The following is a 22201-nucleotide window of genomic DNA, read 5'->3' on the forward strand; positions in this document are numbered from 1 at the left end:
CTATTTTTGAACATATGAGGTGGACCTGTTTCTTTAAGTGTTAATGGTAACTTATTATAAATTTGTATCCCAGTACTAAATATACTATTTTTATACAGTTTTGTTCTAGTTTTTAGGGTACATAGCTGAGTTTTATGTCTCGTGCTTTTTAGAGTCTTATAGTTGTTAATATCAGATCGAACCAAGAGAGATGCTTCATAGACATATAGAGAAGGAAGCGTTAAGATTTTCAGGTTTTTGAAGTATAGCTTACATGAATCAGTCTGATAAAGCCCACACATTGATCTAATGCATTTCTTCTGTGCCTTAAATGCAGTATTTATGTAAGAAGAGTTTGTCCAATATAATACGCCATACCTTAATGTAGATTCCACATAAGCATGGTAAGCAGTCAATAAAGTTTTTTGGTTCGCTACCTTCCTAAGCATGTATAATGCATATGAATACTGATTCAGTTTGGTGCAAATGTGTCCAATATGAGTCCTCCATGTCATGTTAGAGTCTATATAAATGCCCAGAAATTTGGTACTATTCGTTTCAGTGATTTGCGCACCTTTATACTGTATTGATAGTGGCTCTGTTTTTGTATTTTTATTTCTAAAAGTCATATAGACTGTTTTTTCTAAATTTATTATAAGATTATTATTGTTTAACCATTTTATAATGTCAGCAAGGGATTTGTTAATTTCAAGTTCTTGACAGTGATAATTATTATTTGTAAATAATGCTGTGCTATCATCTGCAAATAGAACCATTGGATGGGATATCGCATTAGGCAAGTCATTAATATATACCAGGAATAAAAGAGGACCTAATATGCTTCCTTGAGGCACTCCATATTTAACTGTTCTAAGATCTGATACATATTTCTTTTCTATATAAGTTTTATGACAGATTCTTGTAATTTCAGTATACTGTTGTCGTCCTGTAAGATACGATTTTATTATTTTTAAAACATTTCCTCGTATACCATATGTTTCGAGTTTTCCAAGTAGGATTGTGTGGTCTACATGATCAAATGCCTTTGTCATGTCCATATATAAGGCTGTTACTTGTTTTTTACAATCTAGACCTGTCAAGATATTCCTTAAAAATTGGTTTATTGCCATGTTTATTGATTTGCCTTTACGAAATCCAAGCTGATTGGTGACAAAAATATTATTTTTTTCAAAATATTCTCTGAGATTATTGTATTGTACTCTTGCAAAATTTTTTGCTAAAACTGGTGTAAGTGTGATGGGCCTATAGAAATGAACGTCCTGTTTATCACCTTTTTTAAAGATTGGGGTAACTACCGATGTTTTTTAATTTGTGGGAAAACATCGCCCTTCCAAGCATTTATTTAGTATAAAACTAATAACTAGCGATATAATATTAGACACGCGTTTAATGACTTTTGTGCATATGCCATCGTATCCTGTACTGTTTTTATTATTCAATGAATTTATTATTTGAAGGATATCGTGCGGGGTAGTTGGTTTCATAAAGAAAAATATGCAAGATTACTGATTAGCCATATAAGTACGCAGGAGACATTATAGTTCACAATCCGTGTTCCTTCACTCTCATACAGTGTTGCCAGCATAGTAAATTTACCGCTAAAACTGGTGTTTCAAACCTCCTATTTAGCCGACAGATATTGGTTTTGAAGGCTAATATTTTATTTTAACCAAGCCTTGTTGTGAAACACCATTATCCCTTCAACTACCTATGTTTATTGTCTATTCCAATAACTAATCTAAAATAGTTGGTTAAATACACATTTATTTTAAGAAAAAGATAATAAAAAAGACAATGAAACAATAATATTTTATTAAATAAATATTGATTTGGACATGTCATGCTTAAGAGCTGAACTTCAACGACATATATTTGATTTTATTTACATAATAATACAGAAATTATAAAAAAAAGAAACTTATACCAACAAACCGCCTATAATTATAAAAAGTCATAAAAAATATATTTATTATTTTTAATTCTATCATTAACATTTTAGAGCCTTTTTTAGTTACTGACCTTCGGGATCTTCAATTCCCCAAAATATTACATATAATAACAAATTTATAGGCATCATATGCTCTAGATATATCACATAATTTAACGCAATTTTAAATACAATTCATCAATTATAATTTAAATAATGATATGTCAATTGAATAATTAATTTTCACAAATCATTCCAACATAAACGAATTCTTAGTTATTTAACAGTAAGTATACCATTTCGTACTTAATTAATATTAATTGTAATATTTATTAGTACATATAAGGGTTACTAGCTTTCGACCCTCGGATAACGCGGACTTGTTATCCGCGGATAGCATATCTTTATCTTTACTAATACGCATAAAATTCACGTGTGTGTATATTTGAAAAATTACATACAAATAGATGTCATCCACGATGACGCGCAACATTTTTTTATTTTATTTTTTTATTTGCCGACGTTTTGAGGCGTAAAGGGAATTAGATTTTGTAATTTATTTATTCATTCATGTATGTATAGATCTGAAACATTGGAGGATGGCGGATACTGAAATTTGTTGACGTCATCGTGGATAGCACTATATATAATCTATTTTGTAATTTTATATATATCGCGGACTAAGTAATACGTTTCTAGGTTATATTTCTCGCACAAATTGAATTATATATTTAATTTTGTCTTTTTCAGTAAAAAATTCAAATAACCCCGAAAAATAAATAAAGTAAGAACCATGAATTATGGGTTTTTCAAATTTTTACCAATATGATAGTTTTAAATCGCATATTTCCAATATACATAACATTAACATAGGACCTTGTTATATTAAGTTTGCAAAAGGCAATGTGACCTCACTGCATCTGATGCTAAGTGTAGTGGGGCCCAATAGAATGTCGGCTGACGAGAGATGATTACCTCTCGACAGTCGACACAATTATGCCGGCTTGTAGGAACCGGATGTACACAGGCTGATGCCGGAACGCGACACACTTACGTGAACCATTATGGTGGGTTTTAACACCTTGCGTACGGTGGTCGCTATCCGGGCGGATATAAAACATATCCTAGCACCAGCAAATAAAATTAATGTTTCTATGCATAAAACATACATTCAATACAATGAGGCGCAACACGAACAATGTTGAACAACGTTGCACAACATTGAAATTCGTGTCTTAATACAAGTGCATTATATTACATTGTCGCGTTATCTGGCACCACACACGCGACATACACATGTTGAGCGTCACATGTTGCGCGTCACTTAGCATAGAGAATAGGAAGCTTAGATGTCTAAAAAAATTACACTGATCGTCAAAGATTGAAGTCGAAAAAATTTCGTTAAGTGCATGTTCGAATTAAAAGTTAAAAAATATTTAGTTCATGCAATTCCCTTTCTAAAATCAACTGTATAAGGTCGCTATCTACTTAGACACTGCAGCTATGTACAGTCAGCATCAAATTAATGTCAATAAAAGGTTAGGTATAACAAATCAGATTGTATAGACCCTTAGCCGCTGGTACTGGTATTGTGGTTAAGAAAGTCATATACATGTTCAGAACCTTCATAGATTACTTAGCGAAAGGGTTAACAATGTTCCTCACAAATTCAGGCCCATGGTAATATCCTTTCAGCATAAAATGCCAGTACAGGAACGGGAAGAGATCCCTCTTCATGTAGTACGCTATGGCGCTTTCACGTGCCTGGAAAAAAATATTTCAAATATAGTCATGCTAGACATGTATAATGATTTCTTATATTTACACGAATATTATACATTGAAATAAATAAATTTTTCGGATTTTTAATATGTACAATGTAAATAGGACTGTATTACCTGGTCGTAAGGCATGGTCTCGTGTGGCACGCCGTCGTACACGAACTCGGCGAGTATGCACGTGTTGTATGAAGTTAGCAGCGGGCACGCGCCGTACCCGTCGTACTTCTGACTCGGCTCGGCGCTCTGCATCGAACTAAGCAGGTTCTGTTCCAGCACGTAGCATTGCTTCGCTGCAATATATACGTATATGGCAATTTGATCTCATTGCGACTAATTGTAAGTGGAGTGGTGTCAAAAATAATGTTGACTGACGACAGATGATTACCCCTCGGCAGTCGACACAATTATGCCGGCCTGCTGGAGCCAGATATACACAGGCTGATCCCGGAACGCGACATACTTGAGACACTATGGCGGATTTTAACACCTTGCGTACGCTTATCGCTATCCGGGCGGATAAAAACTATATCCTACCACCAGCAAAGTGACCACTGCAGTGGTAGTGTCAATAGCGTCAATTGACGAGATAGCCGCCATTCGACAAAATTACGGCCTATATGAAACCGAAAATCTGATTATTTCCGGAGCAGATCATACTTGGACTCATGGTCTTTACCTATAGCGGCAGCAGTCTTGCTATTAGGAGTATTAGTGCAGTCGCCTATCCCATACATGTTGGGGAACTTGGTGTGCTGCAGTGTATACTTGTCGACGCAAAGGTAGCCAGCTGCATCGACGATGTCCTTATTGGATGAGAGGAACTCAGGAGTTTTCATGGGCGGCGTCACGTGCAAAAGGTCGTAGCGCATCGTCATCTCCTGGAAGACAAAGTTTATTTTAGTATGAGTTGCGTGTTGAGGCGTCGGCTGCGATATTGTATGGAAGTGACTTTTCTGGTAATTTGATTGGGAATAGAATCGTCCCCTATTGCATGCCTAAAATAGCTGGCGAAATGTTTGACTCCTGCCTACCCCCAGAAAGAGAAAGGCAACATGAATAATATACTATAAATAACCAGTACAATAACGAGTACCTTGGTTTTATCGGCAGTGTTAAAGAACACGGCCTCCCTCCTATCTGGATGTATCTCTTTCAGCACAGTCTTGTAGTTCACGTTGATCTTCTTCCGTTCCACCACCTTCAGAAGCGCTTCTGCGTATTTCTTCACGCCGAAGATGACCGGCAGGCACGTGTTGTAAGTGACACTAGTTTTTGAACGAACATTCGCCTGGAAACACATATTTATGGACAATAAATACTACGTGTGATGATTTGTTATGTTTACGTTATGCAAGTCATGGTCACGTGGCGGACTGAGGACCATGAAGGCTGTAAAGTCTTCGGAACGTCGGGAGAAAATTATTATATAAAGAAACCTCATTAAAAACTTATAGGTACAAAAAACTATAAGTCTCGCGAACGCCGTCTATTTCAAGTCAGATAATGTTTTTTATATTTTCCACGGGAGCAAATAACAATAAAAAAGTAGACTGGGTGGTCATCCAGGTCATTGGCTATGCGTGTGTCAAATTTCGTCCAAATCCGTTCGGTTTTTAACAAACATCTAATATTAATATTCATTTATAATATCTACTATTAAGATAAAAGATCACCACATTGCTCTAGTAATGACATTTTTAACTTGATTGGTTTATAAACAAACATTGGATCAATATTTTGCCAAACATTAACAGTACAGGTGCAAAACCACGCAGGTTTTATCCAACAAACCGAACAGTAAACATTTTAAATCACTGCTCTCTATTTTGATAGTAAATTTATATTTCTTATGAGCAAACTTCTGTTTGTTATGCTACACTCGTATTACCTCTGTTCCGCGGTGTTGTCTGTGAGCGTTTCTTTCGTGAACACTTTCATTTGGTAAAAATCCTTCATTAGATAAACTTTGCGGATAAAAAAATACGCTATAATATTTACAGAGGCCGGGGCCTCACGTCGTTTTTTTTTGGTTTCGCTTGGGGCCTCGCGTCTTTTAGGATCGCCACTGAATGTCTATGCCCAATGGAAAAAACATCCAAAAACGTCAACCGGTATAAGTTTACTTCCAAACATCTTTAGAAAAACGAATCTTTGTTTATATATAAAACAAGAGTTTATTTGTTTGAACGCGCTAATCTCAGAAACTACTAAACTGATTTTGGTTTATTTTCACAAATACGAAGCTACATTACTCCTGAGTTATAAAGGCTTATACTACTTTACATCCCGGGAAATTGCTTGTCCCGGAAAAACTTTTTCAAGCGGGCAAAGCTCCAGGCAAAAGGCAGTTTTATATAAGTCACTCTTTTCATTAAAATGTCACAACACGGATACCTATTATTTGAGTCATTAGTTGGTATTAATTGTTGAACATGGTCAGCTCATTACATGTTATGACACATCCTATTGTTAGCATTGTTATCACATACAGTTAGTACTAGTCGTAAACATAAAACTTTCTCAGTAGTGAAGTTGTGTTACGTGAACGACACGATCACCGCTCTGAGGTCGCAGGTTCGAATCCCAAGTCGGACAGATTTTCATTATCAGACCGGAGTCTGGAATTTGCGTACCGATGTGGCGATAGGCTCGCCCCCTATCACATCATGGGACGGAATACAGACAGCGTAAAATGAGTGTACAATTTACTCAGTAGCAGCTCCGAGTCAAGGAATTGACGGTGATACCCCCGTGCCTCGGAAAGCCCGCAAAGCCGTTGGTCCTGCGCCTGATCTCTCTCCGGTCATGTCTGATTGCCGTCTCAACGAACTATGAGAGTGTAGTGCGCTGGCTCTTGTGCGCTATATCTGCGTACGAGGCTGATTTCCGTTGAGATTTGCCGCCGTGGCCGAAATTTGATTAGAGAGGAATCAATCAATTAATTCATTTTGGTTTTCGTTACGAAGGAATTGTAGAGACGACAATCATCAATCGTGGCGTCTGCAATTACTATTATCTTTTGAATATAATTAATGTGAAGTACCATTATTTAATTTAATTAGAGGGGCAAACCGGGGCCAATGCCCCGGGCGGCGAATTCAGAAAGCGGCAAATCCAATCTTTGACTATTGAGACATCCAGAACATTACAAACAAATTATTTCCCGCGGGACGCGAAACGATGATGATGATGACAAAGTTAAAAATATAGGTGGTCGTGGGCGGCATAATCCAAATTTTGTCCCGCCTCCAAAAAATTCAAGATCCGGGACTGCCCTAGACAAGCCTCTACAGAATCAATCAATTAATTAATTCGATTTTAGTTAGAAAGGAATCAAACTGACCTTCGTGAAGTACGACTCGGCGAGATAAGCGATCTTCTGCGGCGCCCCGGGACATTTTATAAGCGTGTCGGGATACGTAAATATCGCCTCGCCTCCCTTGAAGTTCTTTATATCACGCCACGTGTTCTCGCAGTACTCCGCCGCGTATATGGACGATACGCCGCTGCGCTCGTCTTGCAACGATTCTAGAAGACCAGGCACCTGATTGGAAGATATAAGAGTTTATTAAAACTCCCACATCGTCTGCCTTACCTTAGACAACATATTTTATATTTATTATTATTATTTTGTAACTAAACAACATGTACGTGTCACCTAATTTGAATAAGTTGTATACACTTCTATTTGGATTCTGGCTAGCTATTAGATCCACTGTAATGTAATTTAGATTATTATTGTCAGTAATCTGTTTAGTGTATCTTCACTACATAGTATAAGACAAAGTCGCTTTCTCTGTCCCTATGTCCCTTTGTATGCTTAAACCTTTAAAACTACGCAACGGATTTTGATGCGGTTTTTTTTAATAGACAGATTGATTCAAGAGGAAGGTTCAAGCCGGTATAATTGTGTTGATTCGCGAGGGACCACCTCTCGTCAATGGATACATCAGGTGTAGGTATAGAAGTTACTTTACCGCGCCCTAAAAAGATCTTCAATGAAGGTTTTTTTAATTGAATACATGCTTAGTATTTCATACCAAGTTGTGGAACAGTGTCAATGTACTGACACAACAACAACCTATCTGCAATTCCTTCTATTAATAAAATTTTACATAATTACTAAAGGAAGCCGGCAGAAATGGGACTATATGGACACTTCGCTACTGATAGATAGCGATTTAATCCTCTTATTGATTTCAATCGTAAAACATTCACACCGCACTATCTGCTTTATCACAAATAAAATATGGTTACATTTCCAATACTCACCTTGGCGTAATCGTTCTCCACCCCTACCGCGATGACAATGTATTCGTATTTGATGACGTGGCCCTGCGCTGTTGTCACACAGTTGTCACGCGCGTTAACGCTCGCGGCGGCGTCCTGCACCCACTTCGCGTTCTGCGGCAACACGCTCTGCGCCGAACGGCGTGTTTGCGCAACCCGTTTCACGCCGGCGCCGACCAGCGTGAACAGAGGCTGGTAGTAGTGCTCCTACAAATTTATGATAGACTATAAATTATGACTGCCTCGGTGGCGTAGTTGTATTGCATGACCGGTAAAATAGCACTCTGAGGTCCTGGGTTCGAATCCCGGGTCGGATAAAGTGATATAATTTGGGTTTTTTTCTGGTCAGTATCAGCCCGGAGTCTGGAATTTGTGCCCGATATGGCGATAGGCTCGCCCCCTATCACATCATGGAACGGAATATACTTGGCGAAAAGTGGGTGCCCTAGTTGCGCCTCTGCATATCCCTTCGGGGATAAATGCGTGATGTTATGTATGTATGTATGTAATAAATTATTATGGAATTTATTTATACGTCCAATCAGACGCAAAAGTAGCTGAACAGTACTAATACTTTAAAATATTGTACAGATTAAATTCGATCGCAATATTTTTTTTTATTACAAATAAATTATACTCTTCGAAATTTAAATTAGTGTAGAAGAAACGAATGTTGATAAGGACACAAAAGTTAAAAGGCGGTTTGAAGTTTTGATTTTGTTCAATAAATTTTGTGGCTGACTGTACAACTGTTGCTCGCAGATCTGCCGTAAAAGTTCCACTGTGTAAGTATGCGATTCCGATCGGAGTACCGAATAGCCTATTTAATAATTAAGAAGCTTTTAAATTTTAATCAATGAAAACTCATTAGGAAACTCTAGTATTTATTATAAAAGTTGTCTAATTTTCATTTTTTTTTTTTTTTTTTTATATGACTACATCCTAAATAATTTCCTATAAAAAGAGAGTGCATAATAAAAACCCATTACAGTAGGGTAATAATCGTTAAACAGCCTAGAGTCACATTTAAGGCGCCGTTCAAGTATTACGTACACAGAATTTTAGTATTTGCAACAGTAATCGCTATATTTCAGTTAATTTACATAAAACCGTAATGTACTATTAACCTAAACCTTCATTAAGAATTGTACTATCTTTTAGTAAAAACCGTACAAAAATCCGTTCAGAAGATTTTAAGAAAATCGAATACATACAGACAATTTTCGAGGACTTTGTTTTACTTATATGTCAAAAAATAAATAAATATTGCTAACGTAATCTCTCTGCACCCCCCCCCCCCGCCTTTCCCCTTTCTTATGTCTTCGAAAATAAGCAAACCATAGACCCCACCACCCCACTTTAGTGCTTACGTAATACCTGAACGGCCCCTAATCTAATCTAGTGATTAACATTGGACGAAGTACCTAATCGCGTCGTTATGCCATTGATCGGAACCGCATTCCACACACATACGATATCGGATATCAAATTTAGAGTATCGCCAACGAGTCGTGTCACAGAAATGATGGCGGGAAATTAAAAAAAAAAACTACGGTTAGCAACACCGTGATCATTAAAAAGATCAGTTTATCCTCAAGTTATATTTTTATTTAAAAAATTATTTATTGTTTTAACGATCTTAAATGACCGAGCTCCTTAAATACAAATAAAAAAGCGGTGTTAAATAATAACCTTCTTTATTTCATGTTTACAGGGTTTTATAACAAATATTATCTTTAATTTCCCGCCATACTATCTGTGCCAGAACTCGCTGGCCAGACTCTATCTCCACATATTTCTGATTTGACCATTACCGCGATAGCTTTCTGCAAACAGTATAGGCTATAATTGAAAACTTAACTTTTATATTATAGTTATTAACGACAACTTTTTTTTCATCTTAATTAGTTAATAAGTAACAATTGAAATTTTTATGTGTTAAAAATTCCAGAGAATTTTCTAGACTTGATTCCGATTTGAGTGAGCTATCCTCAAATCTCCTATATATACATATAGGAGCTTTATCAAGAATTAACACCATATTTTTCTGTTCACGCACACAAAGAAAATGTAGATACACGTATGGCAAACACACAAATATACAAATATTATCATTCGATAGCACTAGGGCGTCCAATAGTGCCGCCAGTATATCGGTGTCGGCTGCGATATGCAATATCGGACCGGACAATGTGAAAGGCAAGTGCATATTTCATACTTCTTACTTGCGTCGATATCGTATCGGCGTCCGATACCGATATTGGATCGGATAATGTGGAAAGCCTCTACGGACCTAGGTAAGAAAAGGCGCTAAGTGACGCGGCACGTCAGCGCTATCCGCTCTACTATGACGGACATTCTTTTTATTACCTATTATATCTGTCTCGCTCACTCCTACATAGATAGATAGACTCTCGCGATTTCGCACGGGAGGCAACTTCCTGGCGCAGCCCTAAATCCGCCACTGGTTTTGTAACAATAACTGGGTAAATGACATGATGACATACATATTTACATAGCCATAGGGTTCTGCCTACCCCTGCATAGGGAAAAGGTTTGATGAAAGGGCAACCCTGTGTAGCACACCCATTTTTTGATAGCTATATAGAAGCCTATATAATACAGAGCGAGCCTATAATCATTTGCCAGGCACAATGGCAGACTCCGGGCCGATATAAAAACTCAAAAATAATTTTACCTGAGCCGAGGATCGAACCCGAGCCCTCAATACAACTACGCTGAGGCCGCTATGTGACATGAAGTTTATATAAATTGAAACTACTTGGTGTTTTATACTCACGTATTTTTTTTTTCTAAACTAGCGAGCCATTTGTAACGAATTTAACTTGTACAATATTATTACGATACAATTTAATAAAAAAAAAAAAAGAAAAAACAACTATAAGTACTGGTACGTTATGCTTCACCAAAGTATACTTGATTTCCGTATCAGACGAATATCGTGCCATTCATTGGTTTATAAACATCGCCGCAAATTCAAACTTATACCTATGTTTATAAGATAGAGTGACTGACAACTGTTGATATCGAACTATCCCAGTCAATCATACAAAGTTGTTATAACAACACGCACTTTTGTTGTGAATTTTTGAACGTTTACCATTCGTGTTTACGTAACATTATTGATTTCTATGGAAACTCAGGGGTGGATCCAGGAAACCATTTTGGAGGTTTAGGTGTAAATTTTGATTTAATTATTAAATAGGGGGACGATCACATTGTAATGTCATCAGGGAGCTGCTAAATCAAATAATTAATGCGACAAAGGTTTTAATGAACGTAAATGACTGTGGACGGAGAGCGCCTGCGAGCGTTACAAGAATTAAATTGTGCCCAGATTTATATGGAAATTAAGTCATGTCTTATATTATAAATAAATGTTATTCACCCAAATTCTTAAAACTGGGTGTAATATAAAACCATAAGGAAAATAGTTTACAAACATATTTTTACATTTATCAGAAATGAAAACAATCATGTCAAGTTTTTAATGTTTCACATTCTTAATTAATTCTATATTTTTTTTTACCTATAACTCGTGTTAGGAAAAAAAATGGAATCTTAATATTTACACGCGAGAGCAGTGTGTGAGTCAGTACGACGGACTGACGTAGTTACAATTAGTTTAATGTAATTTGTGACATTTGTTAAGTGGCGGCCGTGAGTTAAAATATGGAGAAAGTAAAAAAAATTGTCGACCTATAAAAAGGGGTTGGATAGCTACTCAGTGAAGTAGTTTTGGTACCCATTGGTACCCAAACGTGCGCACAATACCCACCAATCGTTTATTTTTTTATTTAGACGCCACAGTAAACAATAAACCAAGTGCCATTTTTGCGTGCAACGGGTCGTAATCATCCGTATAGTAGGTACGCAATTGCACACGGTAAAGTATTGGTGTTTATCACTGTGCAACCGAGTGCAGTTCAAACAATGCTTGAATAAACAATATTGATGGTACGTTAACAAACTTCCAAGGCTACATATTAATGATTTTAGTCATGCTTCCTTGTGATTTATTTTAATTATTATTTACGATGTATTCATAAATAAATTTCTGCGTAAGCGGGAGATATTTTTAGGTTATAGGTATTTAAACTGATATAAAAGCACACGTACGTGCGTTATCTTGAATTATGGTAGTGAATATTTCACAGAATGTTTTACTGTCGCCTAATTATAACCAAAAAAGTAAATGAGTATTGTTCATACAAATATCACATGTTACTCAAACTGGTTACAATACCATGGTTCTCTTACCGAACTCGGTTCCAAGACTATGACAGAATCCTTCTTCAGCCGCCTGGCGAATTTGGCAGCTATGGTGCACCCACCGGAGCCGCCGCCGACCACCAGCAGTTTACATCTGTAACAAAATATATAGGTACTTGACACTTATCACCAAAAATTGTCGTTTGGCTCGAATTTGAAGGAGATCACACATCGCTTACCAAATAATAGTGCGGATATCAGCTTAACAAAGTATCAGTGCACTGTTGTTTTTCTGTATAATGTTATTTGACTGCCTCGGTGGCGTAGTTGTAATTGTACACGGTACAAGTACGACTACCGCACTGATATCCGGGGTTCGAATACCGGGTCGGGCCAAAATAATTGTGACTGGGTTTTACCATCTTAAAAATTACTCAGTCGTATCTCGGAGTCAGGAAGTTTGCGGTGTGATACCCTCGTGCCTCGGAAAGCACGTAAAGCCGTTGGTCCTGCGCCTGATCTCTCTCCGGTCATGTCGGATCGCCGTCTCACCGTACTATGAGAGTGAAGGAACAGAGAGTGCATCTGTGTATTGTGCACACATTTGTGCACTATAATATATCATGCGTATCTGGCTGATCTCCGCTGAGATTGGCCGCCGTGGCCGAAATTGGTCTAGGAGGGATTCATTCATTCTGTATAACATTTCCGGTATACAGGTAAAGCGTCAGCTATTGTTATCAATATTCAAATTCACAATAAAGCAGTTAATAGTATATGGTCAAGCTTTCAGTGATTTGTGTAATATCAACATTCATTGCCAAACTAAACTAAAATAACTTTACGAAATTTTTCGGCTTCTTAAGAAGGAGCCTTCTCGATATAAATTTACCTGTTTTTAATGTCATATATCTCGCTCGTTAAGGGACAAACATTTCGTTAGCAACCTGTTATAGTTGCAACTCTGCCTACTTTCAAGACTTTGTCTACATAATACAGTTGTACTAACGTGTTTGTTATGTTCCTTGAATTAAGTGTTATCACCAGGAAAACTAGCTCTTGCGCGCGTTAGCACTTAATAAATATTGGTGTTAGTATTATATTACTAAAATTATACTTGAAAAACATTTTTTTTGAACATCTTAATACTTCTCCACAAATTCAGTGAGGTTTATCAATAAAAAAAATTATAGTAAGATAATTAAAATACGATCCTGATTACGGACCTGTATATTGTGTAACTGATTAACTTTTATCACCTAGTTAGTTCCATGCAGCTCCTATAAACACTCACGAAGTTCATACACACCCACTGTATCTAAATTAAAGTATGAACGCACTTGCAAAAAACAAAATAACAATCCAAGCGGATCCAGTACTTACGAGTAGTTAGCATTGTTTGCGGCCGACACAGAGAAATTTCTGTAAACACACGACCTAACGGTCAATTTTCTTATAAAGTTCATATTTTACTTCGGCCCACACACTTCTTGCTAGAGTTTAGACTGTAACCACTACTTCTAAATAGTCGCGTAACACCGAAGACGACTGCCTTCAAGCTATTTTGCGATAAAATTGTTCTCATCTCATCAGCCATATGATCATGATGTCATTTTATATTTTGACGTCTACTGTCTGATAAAATGACACTTGACAGTTTGACCATTGAGTTCTGTCTTGTCATTCCACTTTCCAGAAGAAAGTAAAGGATACCGAAGGATTCAAACGCCTCTTTTTAATAATTAATAGTAGGTACCTACTAATCATTTTTTGATTTTAGCAGTAATATGTTTATTCAATTCTTTGGGTCAATCGTGCCTAAATGTGATGTTTGAAATACTAATAATCGGAATATTGCATATCTGGAACACAAAAATTGTGAATAGAGAGGAGAGCATGCTACATACATACACAATAGGCTGTATAACAATATACAATGGGTTATAAAAAATAAATAATAGGATAATTTTAATGGATTATGTTGTCGCCTTAAAATTTATTTGCTTAATAAAACATTAATATAAATTAATTAATGCGAAGTCTTTAACTATATTCCATTTCAGATAATCTTCTTAAATCGAATAGTGCATTATACAACATCTCTATTCCTTAATCTATGGTTGATATTTGAAAATTGAAATAAAAGAAAATGGCGGACGAAGATGAAATAGATATTTTAGGAGATTTCTCTTTTAATTCATGTTTTGCTCAAAATGATCAAGGAATGTGAGTATACTAAAATCACTTATCATATTGGTGATAGTTTATACATTACTTTATAATTAAGCATTTTTATTACGCACTGCTTTGGTTATGTTGTCAATATTTTGTTGACATTAATTTTAGATCAAAACAACATCAAATTATTGTTTAGAATTGTTGAAAAATAAAATCTTTATATATCTAATAAACGTAAAACGCGACCTCGCTGAAAGTAGTAAGTACCTATGCTGAAAGAAAAATAATGTATTTATTGTTGTATTTTCTGTTACACAATCAAAGTCCTTCGTGTTCAAATCGCGAAGATACCGTGCACCCGCAGTGGCTCATGGACTCAACGGACACGAACTGGTATGATAAACAAAGCAAAAATCAACACAGGTAGATAATACATTTATTAAATGAACTTGTAGACAATGTAAGCATATCAAGTTTTATAACAAAATAAAAAAAACTTAACTATGTATCAATAATACCTGTTGTATACTTTTCGTGCATGGTTGATATAGTATAGTTAAAAGAATTTTATTTTACGTGTATTTTTTAAATTAAAAATTAAAATTGAAATATATAGAATTAAAGGAGGGCAGTATAATTATATCAGCGTTGAATCATTTATTGTATTAGTGCATGTTTTTTTTAATTTGATGTTTTCTTTAAGGCTTAAAAATGGTGCTCCCAGGAAACTACTGGGTAACAATTCCTCAAATCAGTTTAAAAATAATGTACACACAGAATGGAATGCCACAGAGAAGGAATTGCTTGTTAAAGAAATGGTGAGCTATTATTAATTTACACTTAGAGTAATAAAAATAAAATGATATAAAACAAATTACATAAATGATTTGCTTATTTTAGGCCAAATATGGTAGAAATGTGCATAAAATATCACAAACTTTAAAAACAAAGACTGTGGCAGAAATACAAGCATTAATTGAAGCCGAGTATGGTGTCAACTTGGAGGTGTCAACAATAGGGAGGGTGAAATCTGGCGGGACCACATCCATTGTCCAGGATGGGGTTGTTGCTGACTCTAATGTTGGCATGGACAGTGTGTTGTCTATGATCACCACAGGATCCCCTACAATCAACGTAACCAGAATGGAACCATATTACAAAAATAAAGTGTTTAAAAAGAAATCGAAAAACAGCATCCTCAGACCAGATGCCTTAGCAAAACCAGAAATCCTCATCAGTCCCTCGGAAATCCTGTACGAAGATGATTTAATTATTGGCTCCACTGAGTCTGTAGGTTCGGATCTAGATGTGGCTGATATGTTGACAATGAATATGGAAAAGTATAAAGCCAAAGCGAAAGTAGAGAGGAAAATTGGAAATCACAGGAGAAAAGTGTCCAAGAATTACGATAAAAGACCGAGGAATAGAAGCAAGGATCTGTTAAAGTCACCTTTAGGGAGGCAAAGGAAAGATTCTGGGTTGTCAGATGACAGTGGGAAGAGCCCCAAAATGCAGATTGTTTTAGGATCGGGTCAAGCATTGCCTTTGTCAGAAGGGGAACAAGTGGTAGGTTCAAAATTGATAAGTTTTTTTTAATTTAGGGCATGGCAAAGTGGCCCCACTGCACCAGATAGTTAGTGAAGAGATGACCTAAAACATGTTGACTGCAAAGAGATAAACATCCCCGGATGGTCTTCATAGTTATGCCGGCCTGCTTAAGTACTTCATGCTTAGTTCTAGATGTAGTAAAAGTTACCCGTGTGATAGATATGTTTGATTTGGCGTGATATCAAATGCAAAAATATGTATTCCTGGGTAAAAAATAGAATGCAATTGCTGTAGCTAAAAGAGGCGGCAATATTTAAATGTATGCATTATAGTCTGCATATAGTTAGAATGACTGGCTCGATGTAGCTGTATTTGGTATGACTGCAATGCTGAAGTCTTGGGTTCGATTCCCAGGTTGGGAAATGTGATATTAGACTTTTATGTCTAGTATTTTCTTTATTATTTATTTTTAGATAATTGATTTTAAAAATTGCAGATTAAAATCGAAAAAAAGAAAGATTCAGAGCCAGATAGCGACATAGAGGTGGACATAGATAGTGATAATGAAGTTAATCTTAAGAATAAGGCAAAGGAACCGGTGCCAAAGCCAAGTTCAGATGAGGCTCCCATTGCTGTTCCACTCACAAGGTTTGAGCGAATGCCCCGTAGACAGAAGAAGATACATTTGGTATGTCAAAATGTTTCTAACTTATTATATGAGCGTATGTAGTTTAGAACATAATATATAAACAAATATGATTTAAGTTTGGACTTGGAGAAGTATTTAGATTTTTTTTTCACTAATAATCTCTATTATCATGCCCATTTTTTTCCCGGGAGAGGACTTTACAAAGGCAGAATCGCGGACAAAAACTAATATGTTATTTTTTGGGCAACTTGAACCGATCAGGATATCTGTAGCTTTCGCCCGAAAAATTAATCTACAAAAAAATATTTTATGAAAAAATAAAGTGTAAACAATATTTACCTACTTTCAACTGTCTATTATTTTCGGTGAATTCGACAAATCTGATTTATTTCCCTTCCTTGCTTTGCCATAGTTGGGTGAAATAAAGTATTATTTGTTTTAAGTATAATTGTACATTTTAATATTTCCTTTGCTGTTATTAGTATAGTAGCTGATATTTATAAGCATTATTGTCTGCAGGATGGTGGTGGTGGGTATACTATCATGCACACTGACTCTGGGGACCTGTACACCGTCGGTGAAGAACCGAAACGCGAGCGGCACCCGAAAAAACAGCCCATACACCTCATACAGTGCCGTGTGTACAACGCTGATAAACCGGTAATTTCTTTTATAATGGGCGACGGGACGCGCAAGTCGCTCGTCTTATGGTAACGACTGACTAAATAGTGTTTGTGCCCGTGCGCAGGCGCCGTGCGTGGTGCGTGCGCACGTATCGGCGCTGCTGGCCATGGATTGGCACGCGCACCTGTCGCGGGCTGAGGTCATGGGACTCGTTGGCGGCGAGTACGACGAACGAGGCGCGGACTGCGTGGATGTGCGCTTGCGCAGCTACGCACCTGCCGCTGCCGCAGCCGCCGCCACGCACTGCGACATGTGTCCCGGTGAGTATTTTTTTTAATTTTTTTTTTCTCTATAACTCATTATTTTTGTCTTTTAATTCGTTATGAACGAGAATGGAAATTATTCATATCCAAACCACAGAGCAGATACATACAGAGTGAATGATTCCATTAAGCGTTCAAAATTTATACCTATTTTAGTAGGGCTGGCACAGGAAGATAAAATAAAATAAACAAAACGTTTAAAACAAACCTATTACACAGTCCACTGCTAGGCACAAACCTTCGGGGGATTTCGCCGAGCCTCGTGCCAATGACTTGTCAACAGGGTTGACTCGGCATCTACATGATTAATACATCATTAATTTGGTCTCTGGAGCTCTTTGGCAGAAATGTTTATCTGTCTTCCACATTGAAAATAATAAATTAAAATATTATCAAATTACAACTTACTTAGTTGAGTCTTTAGGGTAGTTAAAAATGATTTATTTTTTACGTTATTTTTCACACAAACAGTACAGTAAACCATATTAACACTCTTTTTACATTAAAATTTAAAACTAAGCTTTATTATTTTATGCTCACGTGATAAATAACAGATTTTATTAAATCCGTGCCACTAAAACACGGTCAGTCCTGAGTAAAAGCACTAGCCGAGTCGGTATACATTAGTTTCTCTGCGTACGCGACGAGCCACCAGTGCCGACTCACACATCCGCCTCGCGCTTCTAGTAGTGTGCCTATCGCGGAGCGAATGTATGAAACTTGGTTAATGTATCTTTATTTACTCATGTGTCCAAACCTTTCAATATTTTTTACTATTTCATAAAATATATGGCTGTGTGTTGGAGAAGTTAAAAGAGTCATCGCGTTTCGGTGGTGGGCATGATTGGCAGTGTAGTTATAGAGTTGTGTGTGCGGCGCAGTGTCGCAGGCGGCGGCGGCGGCGCGGCTGTGCGGGCGCGGGCAGGCGGCGGCGGCGTGGCACCACTCACACCCCAGCTTCGCCGCGGCGCCCTCCCGCGTGGACCTGCGCACGCAGCGGGCGCTGCAGCGCGCCCTGGAGCGCCCGCGCCGCCCGCTGCTCGGCCTCATCACCTCGCAGCACTGGCCGCCCGGCCGCACCGCCTCGCACTACCGGTCCGTACCCATTCACACTGCACACTACACATCTCACCCTACACACTTCACATACACACCTCACACTACACACTTCACATACACACCTCGCACTACACACTTCACATACACACCTCACACTACACACTACACATACACACCTCGCACTACACACTTCACATACACATCTCACCCTACACACTTCACATACACACCTCACACTACACACTTCACATACACACCTCACACTACACACTTCACATACACACCTCACACTACACACTTCACATACACACCTCGCACTACACACTTCACATACACACCTCACACTACACACTTCACATACACACCTCACACTACACACTTCACATACACACCTCACCCTACACACTTCACATACACACCTCACACTACACACTTCACATACACACCTCGCACTACACACTTCACATACACACCTCACCCTACACACTTCACATACACACCTCACACTACACACTTCACATACACACCTCACACTACACACTTCACATACACACCTCACACTACACACTTCACATACACACCTCACACTACACACTTCACATACACACCTCACACTACACACTTCACATACACACCTCGCACTACACACTTCACATACACACCTCACACTACACACTTCACATACACACCTCACACTACACACTTCACATACACACCTCACCCTACACACTTCACATACACACCTCACACTACACACTTCACATACACACCTCACACTACACACTTCACATACACACCTCGCACACCACGAAAACGGATTATATTTAAAGGTCGTATTCATACATAATGACTGATAAGATAGGTCAACATTTGGCTAGTATAGGCTACCCACACGTAAGGAGTCTTATTGCGATTTTTTTTGTTAAGATTTACTCATTTACAATTTTTTAATTGCATATATTTTTATTAACTACATGTAAACATGAACTGCCGTGTGTTTAAATAAGTTTCTCAACTAATAATACATACTGTAGTAGTGACTAACAAAACTGTAACATATAATGTACATATTTGTTGTTTAATGTACTCTAATTGTGACTTGTAGTTGCATCCGCGTGGAGGAAGACGAGCCGACTACAGGCGAGCCGGTCGGCTACCAGCTGAAGGTAGCGCTGGTGCCGGACCTAGACACTGCCACCCTGCCGAGCTTCCTACAGGAGCTGCGAGATATCCTGCTGGAACACGCGCCCGCGGAAGAGTTCCGCGTGGACCTCACCGTCGACGTGTGCCCGCAAGCCAACATCACATACTTGGAAAAGGTTTGATGGTTCACTGAACGAATGATTTAAATAATTATTTAGTTAGCTGTAAACATTATTGTTATTATAAAAAAAATGGGAACTAAATCATCTGTGCATATAGAGATTTCAATAGGATTCCAGAAAATATAAATTGAATCACAAAGCTGGTCGTCCTTACTATGCCGAATGTACGGTGTGTAGACCACACATTAGGAACAAATTTGTGCTCCGAAAATACCAAATGGTAATAAACCGTTATCTTATTTGTAATGTCCGTGTGACAAGACGTCACAGCGTCTTAGATACACACACACACACACACGCACACGCACACGCGCACCCACGCACGCACACACACGCACACGCACACACATCATGCATTTATCTCAGAACGGGGTATGCAGAGGCGCAAGTAGGGCACCCACTTTTCGCCAAATGTGTTCCGACCCATGATGTGATAGGGGGCGAATCTATCGCCGTATCGGGCACAAATTCCAGATTCCGGGCTGATACTGAGGAGAAAAACCGAAATATCACTTTGCCCTACCTGGGATTCGAACCCAAGACCTCAGACCGCTGTCGTACCGCGCATGCAGTACAACTACACCACCGAGGCAGTCTTAGATATGAATACAAAAATAACATATTTACAAAAAATATGCTACTATCCGTATTAAAAATGTGCAAAACATGATAAGGAAAAAATATCAAGTATTTTTCATATGTGTTTTGCTATTTCACGATAGATCAAGTAACCATCGCATGAACGCATAATATTTGTATGACAATATTCCCTATGAATTAATATCTACAATCATAGAACTCCTTGCTTGCTACTTAAAATTGACACACTATATAATGAAATAAGCTTGAAATAGTATCTACTGTCTACCTACCCATTTCAGGATGTGTTGACTTTATTTATAATAAATGTATTTTTTATTACTTTTATTTGTTTTCAGTTTTTGTCAAGCGCACGCCACCACTTGCATTCAGCAGGCTATGCCGACGACGACCCCATTGTGATACAGCTGCTTCACGGAATAAGAGACATATTTAGATAATAATAAACTTATATTTAGCTGGTTTTAATTTTGGCTTTATACGACCTTTATATTTTGAAAAGGCGTGTCCAACTCAGCCGACCGTGGATCGGTGCGACAACGAGTTAAGTTCGGTTGTATGATCGCTACTTACTAGTATATGCACGTATTTCAGCGTTTGTGAGTTATATAATACGCGGGCATGTTGCGTGTGCGCGTCGGGTACATATATAAATGGGTATTTTTTGTTCGGCTAAGGCGTTTCTGTCTTAAAGCGCGTGTTTCCTCGTATGCAGTTCATAAATGACACATGTCTACTCCAAAAGGTCGTCAAAGCAATTTGCAAATATGAGTGTATAAGCGAGAAGAATATCTTCAATGTAATTTATAGATAAAAAATGTATTATTAGTGTTATTCCTAGGGGAACACTTTTCCAATTATATGTGCCCTTTATATTGGATTCCAGATTTTAAAAAATAAATCCACAGATAATAAAACCAATTTTAATGTGTATTGTATTTTATTTATTGAAGTATATAAACAAATATCTACGAATTAATGTTATAAAAAATTAAGTCCATGGTAAAACATTCAGTAAAGTGTAATCATTTTAATTTTTTATTGAAAACTGTGAGCATACCATACATTGATCTCAGACTAGCCAGTGGCGGATTAAGTAAAGCGCATGGATTTTTTTAACGATATTTTCAATTATTAATCGTAACTTGGAAAATTTTAGTATACCTACTTGTTTCGTAAATAAAAGAAATATATGAAATCCACAGGTATTTGTTATTTTTACCTTCTTTGCAATCGTGTTTAATATCTACCATCGGTAGGTTGGCCCCTAAAAGGTATTTTTATTTGGGGGAGGCCCATGTTTAGCAGTGGACATCCTGCGACTGATGTTAATGTTGGTGTATTAGCATCGAATCAGCCATTATGTTTTTAAGAGTAACTGATACTTCAGAACAAGGGCGTAGCTACAGCTATATCAGCCGTATCAATGATACGGGGCCCCTCTAGGCCCATACCTACATTCAACTAAGCAGGCGCCCAAAAGTTCGCACTACCCTGAAGAGCTACGAACTAATTTATATAAGGATAGGGCCCTCGATGGCAAGTTACCCCATAATTTATGCAAAATTTTTAATTGTTACATTATTAATATATTACGCGAATATAATCTGGAAATCATCACCTGAAATATCTTTAATGTGCGTAAGTATATTGTTCGCGCCGCT

General features: G+C 37.5%; 2 protein-coding genes across 4 annotated transcripts; one reads left to right on the forward strand and one right to left on the reverse strand.

Annotated features, from left to right (window-relative positions):
* Positions 1 to 2440: 2440 nt before the first annotated feature.
* LOC115444820 (sulfide:quinone oxidoreductase, mitochondrial) lies at positions 2441 to 13862 on the reverse strand. Its single transcript, XM_030170748.2, has 8 exons — positions 13615 to 13862; positions 12280 to 12385; positions 7981 to 8205; positions 7052 to 7252; positions 4802 to 4996; positions 4385 to 4586; positions 3826 to 3998; positions 2441 to 3691 (listed from the first exon to the last, which is right to left on the reverse strand). Exons 1-8 carry the CDS (start codon positions 13695 to 13697, stop codon positions 3560 to 3562), a joined length of 1317 nt encoding a protein of 438 aa, XP_030026608.1. The 5' UTR covers positions 13698 to 13862; the 3' UTR covers positions 2441 to 3559.
* Positions 13863 to 14306: 444 nt separating this feature from the next.
* Positions 14307 to 21739, forward strand: LOC115444819. Of its 3 annotated transcripts, none has more exons than XM_030170745.2 (10): positions 14307 to 14457; positions 14734 to 14832; positions 15113 to 15227; positions 15310 to 15975; positions 16454 to 16645; positions 17126 to 17266; positions 17355 to 17550; positions 18435 to 18648; positions 19718 to 19931; positions 20876 to 21739. In XM_030170745.2, exons 1-10 carry the CDS (start codon positions 14381 to 14383, stop codon positions 20975 to 20977), a joined length of 2016 nt encoding a protein of 671 aa, XP_030026605.1. In that variant the 5' UTR covers positions 14307 to 14380; the 3' UTR covers positions 20978 to 21739. The 3 variants fall into 3 exon arrangements, with proteins under 3 accessions (XP_030026605.1, XP_030026606.1, XP_030026607.1); XM_030170746.2 differs by having other exon boundaries at positions 14734 to 14802; XM_030170747.2 differs by lacking the exon at positions 14734 to 14832 and having other exon boundaries at positions 14363 to 14457.
* Positions 21740 to 22201: the final 462 nt, after the last annotated feature.

This window comes from Manduca sexta, chromosome 12, assembly GCF_014839805.1.
Source record: "Manduca sexta isolate Smith_Timp_Sample1 chromosome 12, JHU_Msex_v1.0, whole genome shotgun sequence".
Taxonomy (NCBI): domain Eukaryota; kingdom Metazoa; phylum Arthropoda; class Insecta; order Lepidoptera; family Sphingidae; genus Manduca; species Manduca sexta.